Source organism: Heloderma suspectum, chromosome 17 (genome assembly GCF_057233095.1).
Source record: "Heloderma suspectum isolate Gila_16-S chromosome 17, 16-S_ref, whole genome shotgun sequence".
NCBI lineage: Eukaryota > Metazoa > Chordata > Lepidosauria > Squamata > Helodermatidae > Heloderma > Heloderma suspectum.
In genome coordinates, this window is record NC_139474.1 from 21,342,277 (window position 1) to 21,359,048 (window position 16,772).

Consider the following 16,772-nt stretch of genomic DNA (forward strand, 5'->3'; position numbering starts at 1 on the left):
GAATTGTTTATTTCATTTATAAAGTTAAAAAATAGAATAAAAAGTATTTAAAAAGCGGGGGGTCTGGTAAAGGAGATGTTCCTGGTTTACTGGATGCACCTCCGGCTCCCAGCCATCCCCTCCAGATCAGGTCCGTCATGACTGTGACGCACAAGACGATTATGCTGCCGCCGTTGCCACTTCTGAACGGCCAGCCAGACGAGGACTCCTCTGGCCTGGCTCAGAAGCGCTGTGCCACCGCTAACACTCACCGGCTTTGTGCTGCCCCCACCCCCGTCCAGGCGATGGGGGACATTTCCCGGCAGGCCTGACAAACGACCAGCAATTTTGCCTCATGTGAGCTCTTAATTCCCCTTGGCTGACCCGTAACTCCAGTGATTGATGTACCAGGGCTGTCAAGGGCCCTGCGGAGTCCAGGCAACATTTGGGACAACATGTTTTGCACCCCCGCCCAGGGAATTAAAAAAAAAAAATTATCCGAGGGATTGTTAGTCCATACAGTGGAAGGGAAGGGAAGTGAGACTTAGCCACCAGAGAGAGAGTGAAGGCCCCAAATGTCCTGCCCCCGATTCCGTTCCCATGCTTATGTTCCACCTCCATTATCAGCACCTTCATGACTGTATTGCAACAGTCCCTGACCCAGCTTCCTCCTGACGTGGTGTACTACAACTTCTACCATCCCCAGCCAGCACAGCTGGCTGGGGATGGTGGGAGTTGTAGTATGCTGCATCCAAAGGGGGCCAGGTTGGGGAAGGCACCTGTTTGGCGCCACAGCCCTGCTGGAGAGAAGAATACATCCTGAAGCTTTTACGTAACTCCCGAAATCCGATCAATACGCTGTTGCCCCAGGCAAGCGAGCACAGATGTCAAGGGCACCGGACAACAACAACATCCCCACCAGCTGCTGAAACATCATTGCCAGGAACGCTCCAGAGTCACTCTTATGAAACCAGCACATGCATTTGGGCAATTACACTCGGCTTGGGGTATTTATTCTTTGACCTCAAAAAGCCCTAAGGTCGCACTTTGTGCAAAGCCTTGCGAGGAAGGCGTGGTGCCATCCAGGAAGGACTTTGGGAAATAAGAGCCCCATGCCAGTCAGCAGAATGAGCAGCAGGGCTGGCAAACAGAGCAGGGTTGGCAAACCACATTTTGATGTAAATAAAGTCGCACATACAACCATCTAAAGAGGTGCGGGGGGGGGGGGCGGTAAGGCTCATAACACCTGAGTCTAAATGGTTTTAGGGCAAGCAACACAAAGGGCAAAACCTTGAAATCTAATCGGGGTAGGGTTTGATGGAAACTTTGGCGTTGTGACGCATTCACAAACAAATAAATGCAAATTCTTCGGCTCATCCTCACTTCACATGATTTTACTATGGTGCGAGAGTGAGCTTGGGGCAAACATGAAAACGTACTTCATTGCTGAAGGCTGCAAAAACTACTTCGGCACCTTCGTGCTGTAATGCTACACGCCAAGCCAGCCAGGGGACAGAACTCCATGAAAAGGGGCAGAGCAAAAGGGAAAAGGGGTACAGCCAAAGTAGCTTAAGTATGTTGTAGCTTAAAGATCTTCCAGCAAATAACTAAGCCCTGAGGCATTTCAACCTTTTTGAGTGGGGGAAAAACCTACAAAAACTGGGAAACCACCCAATGGGTGATGGCTGTGGGGAAGGGGGCATGGTCATTTGGGGAACCCCAAAAGGCCAAACTGGAACCCCAGGTGGGCTGGATTTGGCCCCTGGGACTGAGGCTGAATACCCCTGCCTTGGAGGGAAGGGGTTGTGGAGTCACTCTCCAGGGTTCATTCCTTCTGCTATCTCAGCACACACACACACCCTCCACTAACCACATCCAACCAGGTCAGGTTACCAGAAAAAACATCCTCCTTGACTGTAGGGCAGCGGGGTAGTGGTAAATCTGGAAATGCAGGAGATCATTGTGACAGTCTCCAAGGGCAGTTCAAAAATTTCAGGCCGCTGTGTCGATCCATGTCAACAAACCAGTTCTAGGAGTCCATCTCCACCAGGAGCACGTCCTTGGTAAAGCGAAGAGGCCTTAACTGCCCATTCCAGGCCAAGGCATCCCAAAACTTTGCATTCCAACACGGAACAACATATTGTTGCTTGGAAAATTCATTCCCCCACAGCCACAGTGAGGGTCTCAGCTGAGCTCAGAGGGAGCAGGGAATTCTGGGGGGGGGGGTGGCAGATGACATCAGAGCCCCTGCTCATGAAACAGTGCAGGGCTGCATCCCTGCGAGCCCGGCCTCCGCTACACCACTGCTGTAGGGCAAGCTGAAACGCCAAATAGTCTCTAGTTGCCACAGGAAAGAAGAAATCCACCACACTTATCACCCTGGAATGTCAGAGACGTTCCCCAATCAGCGATCGTCGCTGACGGGCAAGCCCCACCCGCCCAGCCCCGGCCACATGGCGTCGCCGTTACCTGTCGCGGAGTGTGCTGGGACCGAGGTAGGGGTACTGGTTGTCCTTCAGCTTGCCCTTGATGAGCTGGTCGAGAGTCTCGTGCAATAAAGGCTGGTGCTGGGTGTAGACGTTTTCAACGCCCTGCCCGAAAGGCACAAGAGAGAGCACGGTCAGTCCTCTTGCCCTTTGTAAAGCATCATGCGCAAGGGTGCAAGAATAAAAATAAGCATGGAAAGCTGCATGTATAAATGCTGCCAATTATCAGGGATGTATGGACTTCGTTAAATCCGCTCCGTCTGTGTTTCACAAGCTGCTAGGCATCTTTCATTCTGTCTTCCATTCATTGATGGAACTGGATGTTCCTGTTTTATTACCAGAATTTCGTTCTACTTGAGCTAATTTGCATTAATTAATGTGCGTTTGCACAACTGCGCATTAGCACTAATGTGTATGTGCGCTAATGTGCTTTAGTGCTAGTCTGTTAAGTTAATCTAGTTAAATCCTAGGGTTGGAAGGGGCCTATAAGACCATCGAGTCCAACCCCCTGCTCCATGCAGAAAGTCTGATTCCCAGGAGGTCTCCCATCCTAGTACTAACCAGGGCTGACCCTGCTTAGCTTCTGAGATCAGATGAGATCGGGCGCATCCAGCCCTTAGAGACATAGTCACACAAATGCGTTAATTCACATTAGTTAATGCAGATTAGTGCTCATGCGAATTAGCGCAAATCCCCCCCCCCAAGTGAATAATTGGTTTGCAAGTCTGCAGAATCGGTGTGACTTAGAAAAAGCCAGTCAACAGCAGAACTCGCATGTCGGATTCATAGAAATCCAAACTCATTTTAATCTGCTCAGATTTCTCCGACATTCCTACCAATAACTCTACCAGTAGCATTAACACCACCGATAGTATTAATACTACCAATAGTACCACCAATAATTACCTTCAGTCCTTTGAGGAACTGCTTAGTGATGGCCACAGCATCCTTGGAACTGAAGAGGTCGCTCCCTCGAACCCGTTTTCCTCCATATTCTACAATGGCAGACACCAGCTGTTTGGCAAGAGGAAGAGCAATGCCTGTGGTTAAACCCAGAAACTTGCAGTCCTCGCCACGCTTACTTGGGGGTCCGTCCCACCGTACACAGCGAGGCTGACTCCCAGGCAGACATGCACTGGGCCGCGCTGTCAAAGGAGCTGTGGCAGACTGCCAGGGGTCTACCGGGCATCTGAACGTACGCACAGCCCACGGCGTGCTCCATCCAGGCCTTCCCACACAAGCTCAACGGGTTTCAGGAAGGGACCCAGCCAACTCTGGACATGTCCCAGAAAAAGGCACACATCTAACCAAGCCCACAGTGGGGCTTGAATTCAAAATGGCAATATTTAAAAACACACCCACTGCTCACCCTCCATAACCTTTCCTCCTAAGGAAAAGCTTTCTTCCCCCCAGCAGCAGCAGTGCAGTGGAGTCAGGCTTTGCAGGGATGCTGCGCCAGCTCATCTTTGTTAGCAAGGATGCTGACGTCCTCTGCCCCCCCCCCGACTTCCCTGTTCCCCCTGAGCTTGGCTGCAGTCCTCACTGTGGCTGGGGGAAGAGAATTTTCCCAGCAACAAGGTATTGCCCCTGTTGCAATACAAAGCATTTGGGGGCAGCCTGGTCTCGAATGGGCAATTAGGACCCATTAGCTCTGCAAAAGACCTTCTCCTGGGGGAGAAGAACATGGCTAGGACTGGCTGGTTGATGCACATCAACACACCTGCCTGCATGTTCGGCCTCTCCGGGGGGGGGGGGGCTGTCATGATGAGCCCCAGCGCTTCCGAAGTGACCGCCCCACCCCACCCACCTTGCGATGCCTCTCGGAGACCCCTCGGGTCTTCAGGTCCGCCATGAGGCCCGGCAGGCCGCTGCTGCTGTGTCTCTCGTAGTGCAGGGCGTAGAGCATCACCAGCCGGACCGCGTCCAGCTCCGTCACTTTGGGGTTCTGCAAGAGCCGCCGGACGTTCTGCGGGCGGAGAAGAGGGGCCGCTCAGGGCTGCACCGGAGCGCCGGCGCCCCACACGCTTGCTCGTTGAAGCAGGGCGTCGATTTTGCCTGCGCCTTGAGCGCAGCCATAAAACACGCCTGCATTACGGCCAGGATGTCCACCCGAGTCTTCCCGAAGCTTAGTCGCCACAGGAGGTGGGAAAGAGACACCGGCAGGGAGAACAAACCTTACGGTGCACAGCTGATGCACCATTCAAAGCATCAGGATCTGAGCTTCCAGGAGGCCTCGAACCCAAGCCTGAGGGTTCAAGGCCTGCTGCGAGCCAAAACTGAAACATTGAGGGGCATCGGCGTGTTGGCCGGGATTTTTTAGGCAGGAAAATACCTCTGAGCGCTTACAGAGTGCCTTTGCCTTGCTCCCAGAGATGCGCTCCATAGATTTATGGGGGGGGGCGCGGGCTGGCCCCGCTCAGCTTCTGGGGCTGAAGCCAAGGCTCAGAAAAGCCGCCAGGGCCTGTGGCTAGAAGAGAGCTTTTAATCTATAAAAGTTACATGGCTCTGCATTTTGTGCGTGTGTGTAAAAATAAAAAAAGTATTTGAATCTGTCTCCCACGGCAGTACAAATACTCGAGGACAGCAGGGGCTGAGAGACTGTGCCGCGCAGGGGTGTAGTGGTGGGGGGTCTCACAGCGACGAAGACCCGGGGCTTTTTTAAGAGCCAGGTCTCAGCCAGGTCCCTCCTGCCCCCGGCCTACCGCTGTGGGCCAGGCTCTTGCAGCCATCTCCTCCCCTTCCCTGCCGCCGAGCGAGGGCGACTGTCAGGGTTGGATCGGAGCCCATAGACCCCCAAAGCAGTTCTGATTCTGAGGAAGAGATAGAAACCATGGCAGAGGAACCCGACCGCTGTTCAGAGGCGCCACCGGAGAGAGAGCCCCTCCCTGCTCACATTTCTGAGAGTGGCAGCGACCCTGGCAGGCAGGGGTAAGGACAACTGGAGCTTCGGGACGCGAGGCGCCGGCACAGGGACAAGCGGCAGAAGGAGGGTGCCGAGAGGAGGCGCTCAGCCTGCTTGGCGCGACGTCAACAGCTGCGCCCTGATGCCCCATGGCAAAGGGGTGGACTTTCGCCTCCTAGCCCTTAAGTTCGGAGGCTTCCCGCCTTTACCCTCCAAACGGAGACCAACTGATTCCCTAAGGCTAGAAACCCCTGGTAGGCAGCTCTCTCTTAAGTTTCCCTCATTAGGCTCCGGCAATTAGCATCTGTAAGCATCATTAGGGTGAATGGAAATAAAGCCTTGGAAAGGAGCCCCATCGTCTGCGTGTTGATTCTGGCTACGTGAGGATTTCAGAAGGCAGTGGGGGTGCTCCTGACAGCGACGCTCCCATAGACGATCATATTGTGAAAACCTGAAGTGTTGGTGTTTGAGCGAGGGAGCAAAACAGATCTTAACACCCCTGCATCTTTTCTCAGATGCCCAACTGAAATCCCCCCCACCTTACTCGCAGCTGCCCTGTTTCAGGAACCCAGGTGAAGGCCGTATATCTCACAAGGTTGGACAATCGGAGAAGGGGGCGGGGCTGCGGCTGTCCCAAAGGGACCCCGCACTTCTGAATGCGCCACGGCACTACTGGTGCTACGAATCCGGAAGTCAGCCCTGGGTTCGGATCTTGCCTCTGCCCTGAGCTCGCAAGGTGGCCTTCAGCAGGCCGCTCCCTCCCGGCGCCATCTCCCCTCCCCAAACACACACAGTCCGCAGCACGTGCGATAAGCACGCTGACTTTCCTCATACAGGCGACAATAAGGATAATACGAGAATAGTGCTAACAACGTGTTATGAGTGATCGTGGTTATGATCGCTGCATTATCATCTATTCTTACTTCAACACTTATTCCCAGCATGAAGTCTGGAGGTGGGGGGGGGGGCTGTGCTCTCGGAGGGGGTGGAGTCTGTACTCTTGGGGTGTGGAGGGGCTGTGCTCTCGGGGGGACTGTGCTCTCGGGGGGCTATGATCTCAGGGTGTGGGGGGGCTGTGCTCTCAGGCGGGGGGGCTGTGCTCTCAGGGGTGTGGGGGGCTGTACTCTTGGCGGGTGGGTGGCTGTGCTCTTGGGGGGCTATGGTTTCGGGGGGTGAGGGGGCTGTGTTCTTGGGGGGTGGGGGGGCTGTGCTGTCAGGGGGCTATGCTCTCCGGATGTGGGGGGCTGTGTTCTCGGGGCTGTGGGGGGGCTGTGCTCTCAGGAGGGGGGCTGTGCTCTCAGGGGGTGGGGGGGCTGTGCTCTCAGGAGGGGGGGCTATGCTCTCAGGGGTGTGGGGGGGCTGCACTCTCGGGGGGCTGTGCTCTCAGGGTGTGTGTGGGGGCTGTGCTCTCAGGAGGGGGGGGCTGCACTCTCGGGGGGCTGTGCTCTCAGGAGGTGGGGGGGCTGTGCTCTCAGGGTGTGTGTGGGGGCTGTGCTCTCAGAAGGGGGGCTGTGCTCTCAGGGGTGAGGGGCCTGTGCTCTCAGGAGGGGGGGCTATGCTCTCAGGGGTGGGGGGGCTGCACTCTCGGGGGGCTGTGCTCTCAGGAGGTGGGGGGGCTGTGCTCTCAGGGGGCTGTGCTCTCAGGGTGCGTGTGGGGGCTGTGCTCTCAGGAGGGGGGCTATGCTCTCAGGGGGTGGGGGGCTGTGCTCTCAGGAGGGGGGCTGTGCTCTTGGGGGTGTGTGGGGCTGTGCTCTCAGGAGGGGGGGCTATGCTCTCAGGGTGTGTGGGGAGACTGTGCTCTCGGGGGTGTGGGGGGGCTGTGCTCTCAGGAGGGGGGCTGTGCTGTCAGGGGGTGGGGGGGCTGTGCTGTCAGGGGGTGGGGGGGCTGTGCTCTCAGGAGGGGGGCTGTGCTCTTGGGGATGTGGGGGGCTGTGCTCTCAGGAGGGGGGGCTGTGCTCTCGGGGTGTGGGGGGGCTGCACTCTCGGGGGGCTGTGCTCTCAGGAGGGGGGGCTGTGCTCTCGGGGGCTATGCTCTCAGGGTGTGTGTGGGGGCTGTGCTCTCAGAAGGGGGGCTGTGCTCTTGGGGGTGTGGGGGGGCTGTGCTCTCGGGATGTGTGGGGGGGCTGTACTCTCGGGATGTGTGGGGAGGCTGTGCTCTCAGGAGGGGGGCTGTGCTCCCGGGGGGCTATGCTCTCAGGGTATGTATGGGGGCTGTGCTCTCAGGAGGGGGGCTGTGCTCTCAGGGGGTGGGGGGGCTGTGCTCTCAGGAGGGGGGGCTATGCTCTCAGGGGTGTGGGGGGGCTGCACTCTCGGGGGGCTGTGCTCTCAGGGTGTGTGTGGGGGCTGTGCTCTCAGGAGGGGGGGGCTGCACTCTCGGGGGGCTGTGCTCTCAGGAGGTGGGGGGGCTGTGCTCTCGGGGGGCTGTGCTCTCAGGGTGTGTGGGGGGGCTGTGCTCTCAGGAGGGGGGCTGTGCTCTCAGGGGGTGAGGGGCCTGTGCTCTCAGGAGGGGGGGCTATGCTCTCAGGGGTGGGGGGGCTGCACTCTCAGGGGGCTGTGCTCTCAGGAGGTGGGGGGGCTGTGCTCTCAGGGGGCTGTGCTCTCAGGGTGTGTGTGGGGGCTGTGCTCTCATGAGGGGGGCTATGCTCTCAGGGGGTGGGGGGCTGTGCTCTCAGGAGGGGGGCTGTGCTCTTGGGGGTGTGTGGGGCTGTGCTCTCAGGAGGGGGAGCTATGCTCTCGGGGTGTGTGGGGAGACTGTGCTCTCGGGGGTGTGGGGGGGCTGTGCTCTCAGGAGGGGGGCTGTGCTGTCAGGGGGTGGGGGGGCTGTGCTGTCAGGGGGTGGGGGCGCTGTGCTCTCAGGAGGGGGGGCTGTGCTCTCGGGGTGTGGGGGGGCTGCACTCTCAGGGGGCTGTGCTCTCAGGAGGGGGGGCTGTGCTCTCAGGAGGGGGGGCTGTGCTCTCGGGGGGCTATGCTCTCAGGGTGTGTGTGGGGGCTGTGCTCTCAGGAGGGGGGCTGTGCTCTTGGGGGTGTGGGGGGGCTATGCTCTCGGGATGTGTGGGGAGGCTGTGCTCTCGGGGGTGTGGGGGGGGCTGCGCTCTCGGGGGGTACCTGCCTGCAGAGCGCTGGCGTGGTCATTCTGGCAAGCCAGGTCCTGCTCCACCTCCGACACCTCCAGCAAGTTCCTCTCGCTCACCAGCCGCGAAAGCTCCCCCACGACCGTCACGTGCTTGGAGACGGTGCCAGACATCTTCTTGAACTGCGGGTAGTTCTCCACAAAGGCCTGAGGGACGGGAGAGCGGCACAGCTCACAGCGTCGGTCATCGCAGGGAGGAGGAGCAGGCAGGGGCGATGCAAAGCTATCCCGGGTCAGCAGTCTTTGACCCCGGCGTCAGGGCCGTCTGCAGCCTTTTCCTGCCACCAGAGGGTCACGTGGCAGGCGAGGGGCAGGCGTGCCCCCAAAGAACTCAAGAGCACCCCAGAAACCCTGACAGCGTGGCAGACCACCCTGAGACCCGCATCCCACTCGCTCAGGGGCTCCACCGTGCCCGGAGCAAGGCCCGGCACGAGATGCAGGCTCTGCTCTGGAACGCAGGAAGCCGCCTCCTGCTGAGCCGGTCCGCTGCTCCATCAAGCGTGGTGCTGGCTACAGGAGGGCTGTCGAATCTTTTTCAGCCCGAGGGCCAAATTCCATTTCCGCGAAGCTCTCTGGGGCCGTGCTTGGTGGGCGTGGCCACAGTCGAAGGGGCAGGGCAAAAAGACCGGCAGGTCTCAGCGTGGGGCTCTTGCGGCTAGCAGCCACGCCTTCGGAGAGGCATCTCAGCCTTTGGGAACGAGAGCAGGGGAGCGCAACCCATCGCTGGCTGGGGAAAAGGCAGGGGGCAGCGGGAGGGGCTCTGGCCTTCCAGGGAACCTTCCCACAGACTGCCAGCGTTTGAGGCAGGGGTCTTTTCAGCCCTTCCTGGAAATGCCCAGGACTGGGCCTGGGCTGTCTGCATGCAAAGCAGGGGCTGTACCCCTGAGCTCCGGCCCTTCCCCGATGCCTCTGGCCCAGCAGGCCCCCGGAGCTGCCAAGACCCAAGCAGCTAAGCCAGCAGGGGAGGTGCCTGGCTGCCTGCCCATCCCGACGCCCCACTTCCAGGGTACCTTCATGTCCGCGATTGACTCCACCTTCTGCTGCCCCTTGGGCTTCTTCCGCTGGAAGTCCTCCATGAGGTTCTTGATGTTGCTGCCGATTTCCGCAAAGTTCAGATACATGTTCTGAGAAAGGGTCAATGGGGTGGTTTGAAGAGGAGGCAGCTGGCTTAACAACACGCAGCCGCCCACACGCCGGGGGGAAACGCTTGGCGAGGCACCCCTGTATTCGCACACGTGGAGCATGAACAGGGCGCGCCTCAGCCCTCACATGGGCCGCTGAACGCTCTCCACAGACTACAAAGGCAGTCAGGAATGAACATTCCTCCTCCAGTAAGCCAGTGCGGCGCTGTGGTGAGAGTGTTGGCCCGGGACCCAGGAGATCCGGGCTCTAGTCCCCAAGCGGCCCTGAAGCTCACTGCTATGCGACACTCACTGCCTCTCAGCCTAACCTCCCTCGCAGGGTCGTTGTGAGGGGAAAATGGGAGAGGAGGATCATGGAAGCCACCTTGGGTTCGTGCAGGAGGAAAGATGGCAAGATATCAACGTAACAAATAAAGAATTGGGCGCATAAGACCTGGGAATGTTGACTGGGAGTTATGGTACATGAGCAGCTATTTGTGTAAACGGCCAGCGCGACTGATGCAAGATCTGTTTCCAGACACAACGAGTGCTGCTTTAAGACTGATCACCAGGCTGGCTGGAAGGAAACATGCAGCTGATTAAAATCAGAGCAATTCTGGAGGGGTGTTCATGCTGTCCTTGGGCATCCTGACGGAGCAGAGGAACATTCTGATCAGCTGGAGTTTGTAAAAACGGGCTTGGCACTCACGGCAAGCTTCCTACGTTTTGTAAGTCATTATTTTGTGAATTACTGAAAGGCTGAATGAGATCTTAAATCTTTTTTCCCCAACGCTTGGTTTATAAGGATTTGCTTCTGCCGCTAGAACAGCGGAGAGATGTGGCCCAGCAACAAGTAATTTAAACTGGACCAGAAAACATTTTCTCCCAAGGACTCAAAATCTACAGATATGGACTTGTTAAAGGCAATTTGCTGAAACAGATTTTGACCAAGGAGCAGTTTCGTCTGCAGGGGGGGAAAAAACCCCTGACACACAGCCACAATTAGGACATGCAAAAAAATGGTGTGCTTTGGGATCAGGGCTGGTGGCAAGGATTGGCATGGCTGGGCACCTGCCTAGGCCCAACTGGGACAATTTCCTGCCTGTGATCCTGAGGGGAGGCTTCATTCTACATCCGTAGTATAGACTTCAGTTCAAAACATTTGTTGCGGGTTTGGGGAGAGGAAAGAGAGCACGCGCTGTGGCAGAATCAGAATCCAGATCCTGCCACCACGTCGCAGTCTAAATACTTACGTTGGCGTAGAACTCGTCGTTCTCGGCAGACAAAACCACCTCCCGGAGGTCCTTACTGATCCCCGGGACTCGCGAGAGGTCAATCCGATTGTTGTTAATCCCAAGGAGCTCATGGACCATGGCTTGGTACGTCCACTAGGCACAGGGGGAGGAGAACAAAGTCAAGGAGGAAAAGGCCAGCGAAGGCTCCTAGCTAGGAAGGCTGCATTTTTATTGCTTGCTTGCTTGCTTGAGTGACTGATTGATGGCACTTGTATGCCTCCCCAGAACACAAAGATCTCTGGGCCGCTGGCAACAAAGAACAATGTAAATGCAAAGCAAAACATAAAACCAAAGACAACGTAACATACAACAAAACCAAACCTGCAGCACCCCAAAATTAGATGCACAGATGTTCAACCTGACAGAGGTAGCATGCCCTCCAGATGTTCTGGACTACAACCTCCATCAGCCCTAGCCAGCATGGCCAAAGGACTGGGATGATGAGGGGTGTAGTCCAAACTATCTGGATGTACCCATGTTGCCTAGCCCTGCTGTATGAGTTACTTAAAGGCCTGCATGACCAGAAAATACCACAGGGATGGCGCCAGGCAAACCTCACTGGGAAGACTTTTCCAAAATTGGGGGGCCACTACTGAAAAAGCCCTCCAGGCTCAGAAGAAGAATGGCTCTGAATTCTGGTTTCTAAGGAGAGCCAGTGTGGCATAGTGGCTAGAGTGTTGGACTGGGAGCCCAGAGATCCGGGTTCTAGTCCCCACTCGGCCATGGAAGCTCACTGGGTGACTTTGGGCCAGTCACAGACTCTCAGCCCATCCTACCTCACAGGGTTGTTGTTGTGAGGATACAACAGAGAGGAGGAGGATCATGTAAGCCACCTTGGGTTCCTTGCAAGAGGAAAAAAGGTGGGGTATAAATGCAAGCAAGCAAGCAAGCAAGCAAGCAATAAATAAATAAATAAATAAATAGAAAACAGGACTGGGCTATGTCCTGCTTGTGGGCTTCCCACTGGGGCATCTGGTTGGCCACTGGGGCAAACTGGACACTGGACTAGGTAGGCTTTTTGCCTCATCCAGCCTCAGGGCTCGTCTGATGTTCTTAAGCAGCAGGTGAGCTGTTGAAGCGAGGGAAGTTCCAAAAGCAACTGGAGTGATGGGAGGATGTTCAAATAAACAGAAGATAGCACACAGATCTGATGAGATGTGACATCCTAAAGCAGGGGTGTTGAACCTATTTCGGTCCAAGGCCCATATTTGTTTTTGGAGAGGCTCCCCGGGGGACTGCATTCCAGTGGTGGGCAGAGCTGAAGGTGAAAAGTGTGGGGCCAAAGATAAAAGGTAATGTAACTCTGGATCCTGGCTGCTGTGTTAAAAGAAGGGGGTTTGAGTGCTTTTTGCCCCAGTGCTGATGTAGTCAGGATTTGACCTCTGGACTTGGCCAGGGAGCAAATGCTTGGCGGGGCTCTTGGCGCGAACCCCAAACTTGGTTCCCTGGCTGGGACTGATGGGAGTTGTAGGCCAAAGCATCGTCTGGGGGGTACCAGGTTGGGGCAGGACCACTGATGCTTCAGAACGTACGGTAACGTGAAACAAACAGACACACCACCAGAAGCCAATGGAGGGGCGTGCTACCAAAGAGACCCCCAAGGAGGAAAAGTCTAGCTGACACAAAGTGTGTTTTCTAGCATGCGGATCGTGCCAGTAATAGCTTGAGTGGGTCCAGCCATGGAGAGGTAGACAACGGATTCCACTCCTTGCCCGTAGTAAACCATTTGCCATCACTGTTCACTCGGCCGCCACAACTGCACACACACCTGGTGCCACCCTCCCTTCAGGCCTTGGGGTCCCTTGTAGACACCTTGTGGAGGGGGCTTGTCAGGGCCAAAAAGCAGGTTGTAACTTTTTTTTAAAGGAACACATCTCTTCTCAAAACCCGCCTCTTCCAAGGAGGGCTTTGGCTTAACTGTTAAATCCCCTTCCCAAACTTAAGCCAACATAATTATGTGTAACAATCGTTTTCTACACTGTACATTGTAAGCTCCTAGGAGGCAGGGACTTTTAAGATGTAAATTAAGCTCTCTAAAGCGCCACGCACTAACTGCACATCCTTGCGCAAGCGCTGGGTCAGGTCGCTCACCAGGCCTCTTTCCAGCACCTCAACGGGCCTTTGAAGCAGCGGCAAGAAGAAGAAACCCACCTGGTTCAGGAGCGGGGTGATGGCATCATCTGAACGGTCGAGAAGCAGCAGTAATGGGGGGACTTCGGTGCGCCGGAAGTCAAAAAGTTCGTACTCCTTGGTGATCACTTGCTGTTTGTGGGGGTGGGAGTGGAGAGGACCACTGGTTAACCAGAGATGGGACCACAGAGTTCTCTGTACTCGGAGCACTGCTTTATTCTCTGACCCAGCTTTCCCCGATTTGGGGCTCTCCAGATTGTTGGGACTACAACTCCCAGCATCCCCCCGCTAGCCAAGCTCTAACGCAACACTAACACTGCAGAAGGAGAGAGGCTTGCCTGCAATTGCACAGCGCAACGGAGAACAGAGGGCTCCCCCCACTTTCATCGTACGTTTCTAAACGTACGTTGCCTTTCCTGCCTCTTCAGTGCCCTGCATTTGCCACTCAGTGTCGAGGGGACTGCGTGGCATGGTGCAAAGAGGTTGGACGGTGAGCCGGCATTTCTGGAGGCTCCCTTCCTAAGGATCACAGTGAAGAACAGAAGAGCATCCTTGACGCTGGATCAGACCCAAGGTCCACCTGGTCCAGACACCTCCAGGAAGACCACAAGTGGAGCATAATGAACCCACCCCTGTGGTTTGCACCCTGGTATCTGGTTCTCGGAGGTAGACTCCCACTGTACAGAGAGGCTCTGCTCCTAAGCATCACGGCTTTTAAAAATATAAGAGAAGTTCTGCCGATTTAGGCCTGTTTCCCAAAGGAAGGCACAGAGGCAACAGTGGCCCCTTGTTGTTCCCCCAGGTACACTCCTTCTGAACATGGAGGCTCTGTACTAGCCACCTCACCACCCCTCCTCCTCCTCCAAAAATGTGTCTAATCCCCCCTTACAGCCTTCTAAGCTGGTGGGCATCCCCCCGCCTTGTAGCAGTGCATTCTGCATTGCATATTTATTGGGGGGGGGATATAGGGCTACCTTGCGGGGTTGGTGTTTGGAATATTGCAGAAATGTACATGAATCTACCTGAAAAATATGCCTTAGACCGGGCGGGTGGGGAACCTATGGCCTTTCAGATGTTGGACTGCAGTACCTATCATCCCCAAACATGCTTACTGGGGCTGATGGGAATCTGAGTCCAACAACAGCTTCAGGGCTTCAGGTTCACCCCTCCTGCTTGGGAAATATGCTATGTAAATGCCAAATGCTTTTTTTTTTTTTAGGCGGGTCGCAGAAACCTGTTCAGACCCAGAGAGCGAAACTGTACCTTGACGCATTCTGCAAGCCTCTTCGCCAAGTCGGAAGAGAGCTGGTAACGAATCATGGGGCACTTCTTCAGGGACAGGAGCAAGGCCGTCAGACCTTGGGTGGTGCGGGACAGCTGGGCGGGGTCCCAGCTGCGACCCTGGAAAAGTGCAATGAAAGGAAGATGTCTGCCTGTTCCTGGTTTACGTAGCCCCCCTTCCTGGATCCAGTTTCTTGGCCATGCTAGAGCAGGGATTGTGAATCGCCTGCCTCTAATAACAGAAGAGGATGTGTGTCTGTCTGTCCCTCTGTCAGTGCCATAGCTCCAAGACAGTGAGGCCTAGACACTTGAAACTTGGCACGCATGCTCAGGAGACTCTAGGGGTTTGCACCTCGGTTATTTGGCTTTTAAAATAATTAATTAATTCAAACAAATGTTAATGTGTCCAAGCGGTCAAAGCCTGCAATAACATCTTCAGTCGCTAGGTGGAAGACTTCCCTAACCAGTGCGTAGCTTTGCAGTCCATACGGTCTGAAGCCACATGAGTTTAGTGGGCCGAGGGACAGTGTTATACACCCACCAGGAGAATGGAGTGCACAGACCCTCCCTCAGGGGGCTGTAGGGGTGCACCACGGCAGGGGCCATGCCTACAGGTGCCAACAACTGTGGCTTCATTCAGAAAGGGTGGGCACTATGTGTCCAACTCTGACAGCTGCTTATGTTGGCTTAAAGGCTCCACTGTATCAAACTAAGAACTATCCCAACCCGTGTGAAGTCAGGTGCATTTGCTAGTGAGATATAAAATGAAATTGTGCATTTCACACACTCACACAGTAGCTAGATAATGGCTGTGGAGCACGCAACATTTAAAGTTGAAGGGTTTTTCCCCAATTGTACACTATTTTAGGTGCCCTATAAAATAAGGGTGATGATGATACTAATGCTTCACGATAGCCCCTCTTGCCACACAGAGAAATATTATCAAGCAGCCCACCACCTGCACATACGTCTTAAAATGTCGACATTCGACAGCCGCAGAAGCCAATGACGGCAGGACGACACGGGAAACACCGAGCGACTCTGGCTTTCAGCACATCCGCTTGTCTCTCCACCTAGCAAGCCCAAAGGCAGCAACGTACCTCCCCCAACGAAGGAAGAGGTGGCGAAAGCCTCGGGTTCCGTCCCCCTCCCCAGCCACCCCAGGAAGCATACCTGACAGCAGACTGGGATGTTGAAAGAAAACACATGTGGATTCGTGGCAATGTAATCGCCGTAGAATTCCTGCCAAACAAACGCAAAACGGGCTGATGTCACGCTGAGGCTCTGGCAGCAATTTAACATTGGCAATCAGACGTGGCTGGCCACGAATAGGCTGTGGCTGCCAGCCTGGGCTCCTGCTGCCCTCAGGGCCACAAGGCAAAGAGAGGTGACTGATTTGGGGCACCATTCAGAGGTGGCAAAGTGGCCTCGAATGTACTGTTTCCTCTCTGCAACCGGGCGTGGTGATGTGGGCGGAGAGGACTGGATCACCTGCCAGTCTTCTAGATGTCTAGAGAGACGTGTGATCGAGGTGCAAGCGGCTGCCAGAGGAAGTGCCAGGGTTCCCACGATGGGGGGAACAGCAGCTGGCACAAAGCAAGATGGCGGAGAGCCGCCCCCTCAGCCGACTTGCTGTTCAGCTGAGGTTTTCCCACTGGAAGCAAAGTCGTACGAGCAAAGAGCCTGCCTGGAAACCTACAAATAACCAGGTTTGTCATGGATATGGAGTCAAAACTGACTCAAGTGTCGAGAAAAAAGAGGTGAGTAGGGGACACACGCTCACATGACAGAGGTGCATCAAATTATGCTTGGAGTCAAGGACATTTTTTCTCCCTCTCTCCTAATACTAAGTGCTGGGGACATCAAATGAAGCTGGATGGGAGATTCAGGACAGAGGCAAGCCAGGGTTTCTTCACACACCACAGAGTTACACTGTGGAACTCACTGTTGCAAGGTGGAACGGGTGCCAACTCGGACAGCTTTAGAAGGGAATGAGGTTATGGGGCTGTTCACACAACACACTAATCCACACTCAGCAACTGTGTGTGGGCTGTTTTGAATTGTGGGTTGCTTGTTCAACTGTGAGTTATTGTGTTGTCTGAACACAGCCAGGGAGGGCTTGTTAGCCATGCAGTGTGGCTTATTTTCTAGAACAAAGCCACCTTGAGAACCTACGTTTTGTTGCTGGCTTGTTCAGGGTGGTTAACAAGCCACCTTGGCTGTGTTCAGACAACATGATAACCCGCCCTGCGGGAAGCATGCTGTGTTCAGACAACACGCTCACCCACGGTTCAACAAACGACCCACGGTTCAAAACAACCCACACTCAACCACTGAGTGTGGGTTAGCGTGTTGTGTGAACAGCCCCAAATTCATGGAGGATAAGGCTGGACTTGCTGCTTTTGAAACATGCTGTCGCCGGTTTCCAAAGCAGACCGCCCAGGCAGG

General features: G+C 55.4%; 1 protein-coding gene across 5 annotated transcripts in view; it reads right to left on the reverse strand.

Annotated features, from left to right (window-relative positions):
• VPS45 (vacuolar protein sorting 45 homolog) overlaps positions 1-16,772 on the reverse strand; it is a 43,973-nt gene that overhangs the window by 21,720 nt on the left and 5,481 nt on the right. For 3 of the 5 annotated variants that reach the window (XM_084823878.1, XM_084823874.1, XM_084823877.1), the window contains exons 5-13: positions 15,498-15,566; positions 14,307-14,444; positions 13,065-13,175; positions 10,872-11,006; positions 9,508-9,621; positions 8,477-8,644; positions 4,273-4,431; positions 3,372-3,479; positions 2,449-2,570 (exon numbers count right to left, since the gene is read on the reverse strand). In XM_084823878.1, coding sequence (XP_084680004.1) covers positions 2,449-2,570; positions 3,372-3,479; positions 4,273-4,431; positions 8,477-8,644; positions 9,508-9,621; positions 10,872-11,006; positions 13,065-13,175; positions 14,307-14,444; positions 15,498-15,566 — 1,124 coding nt within the window. The other 2 variants (XM_084823876.1, XM_084823875.1) reach the window with 2 other exon arrangements.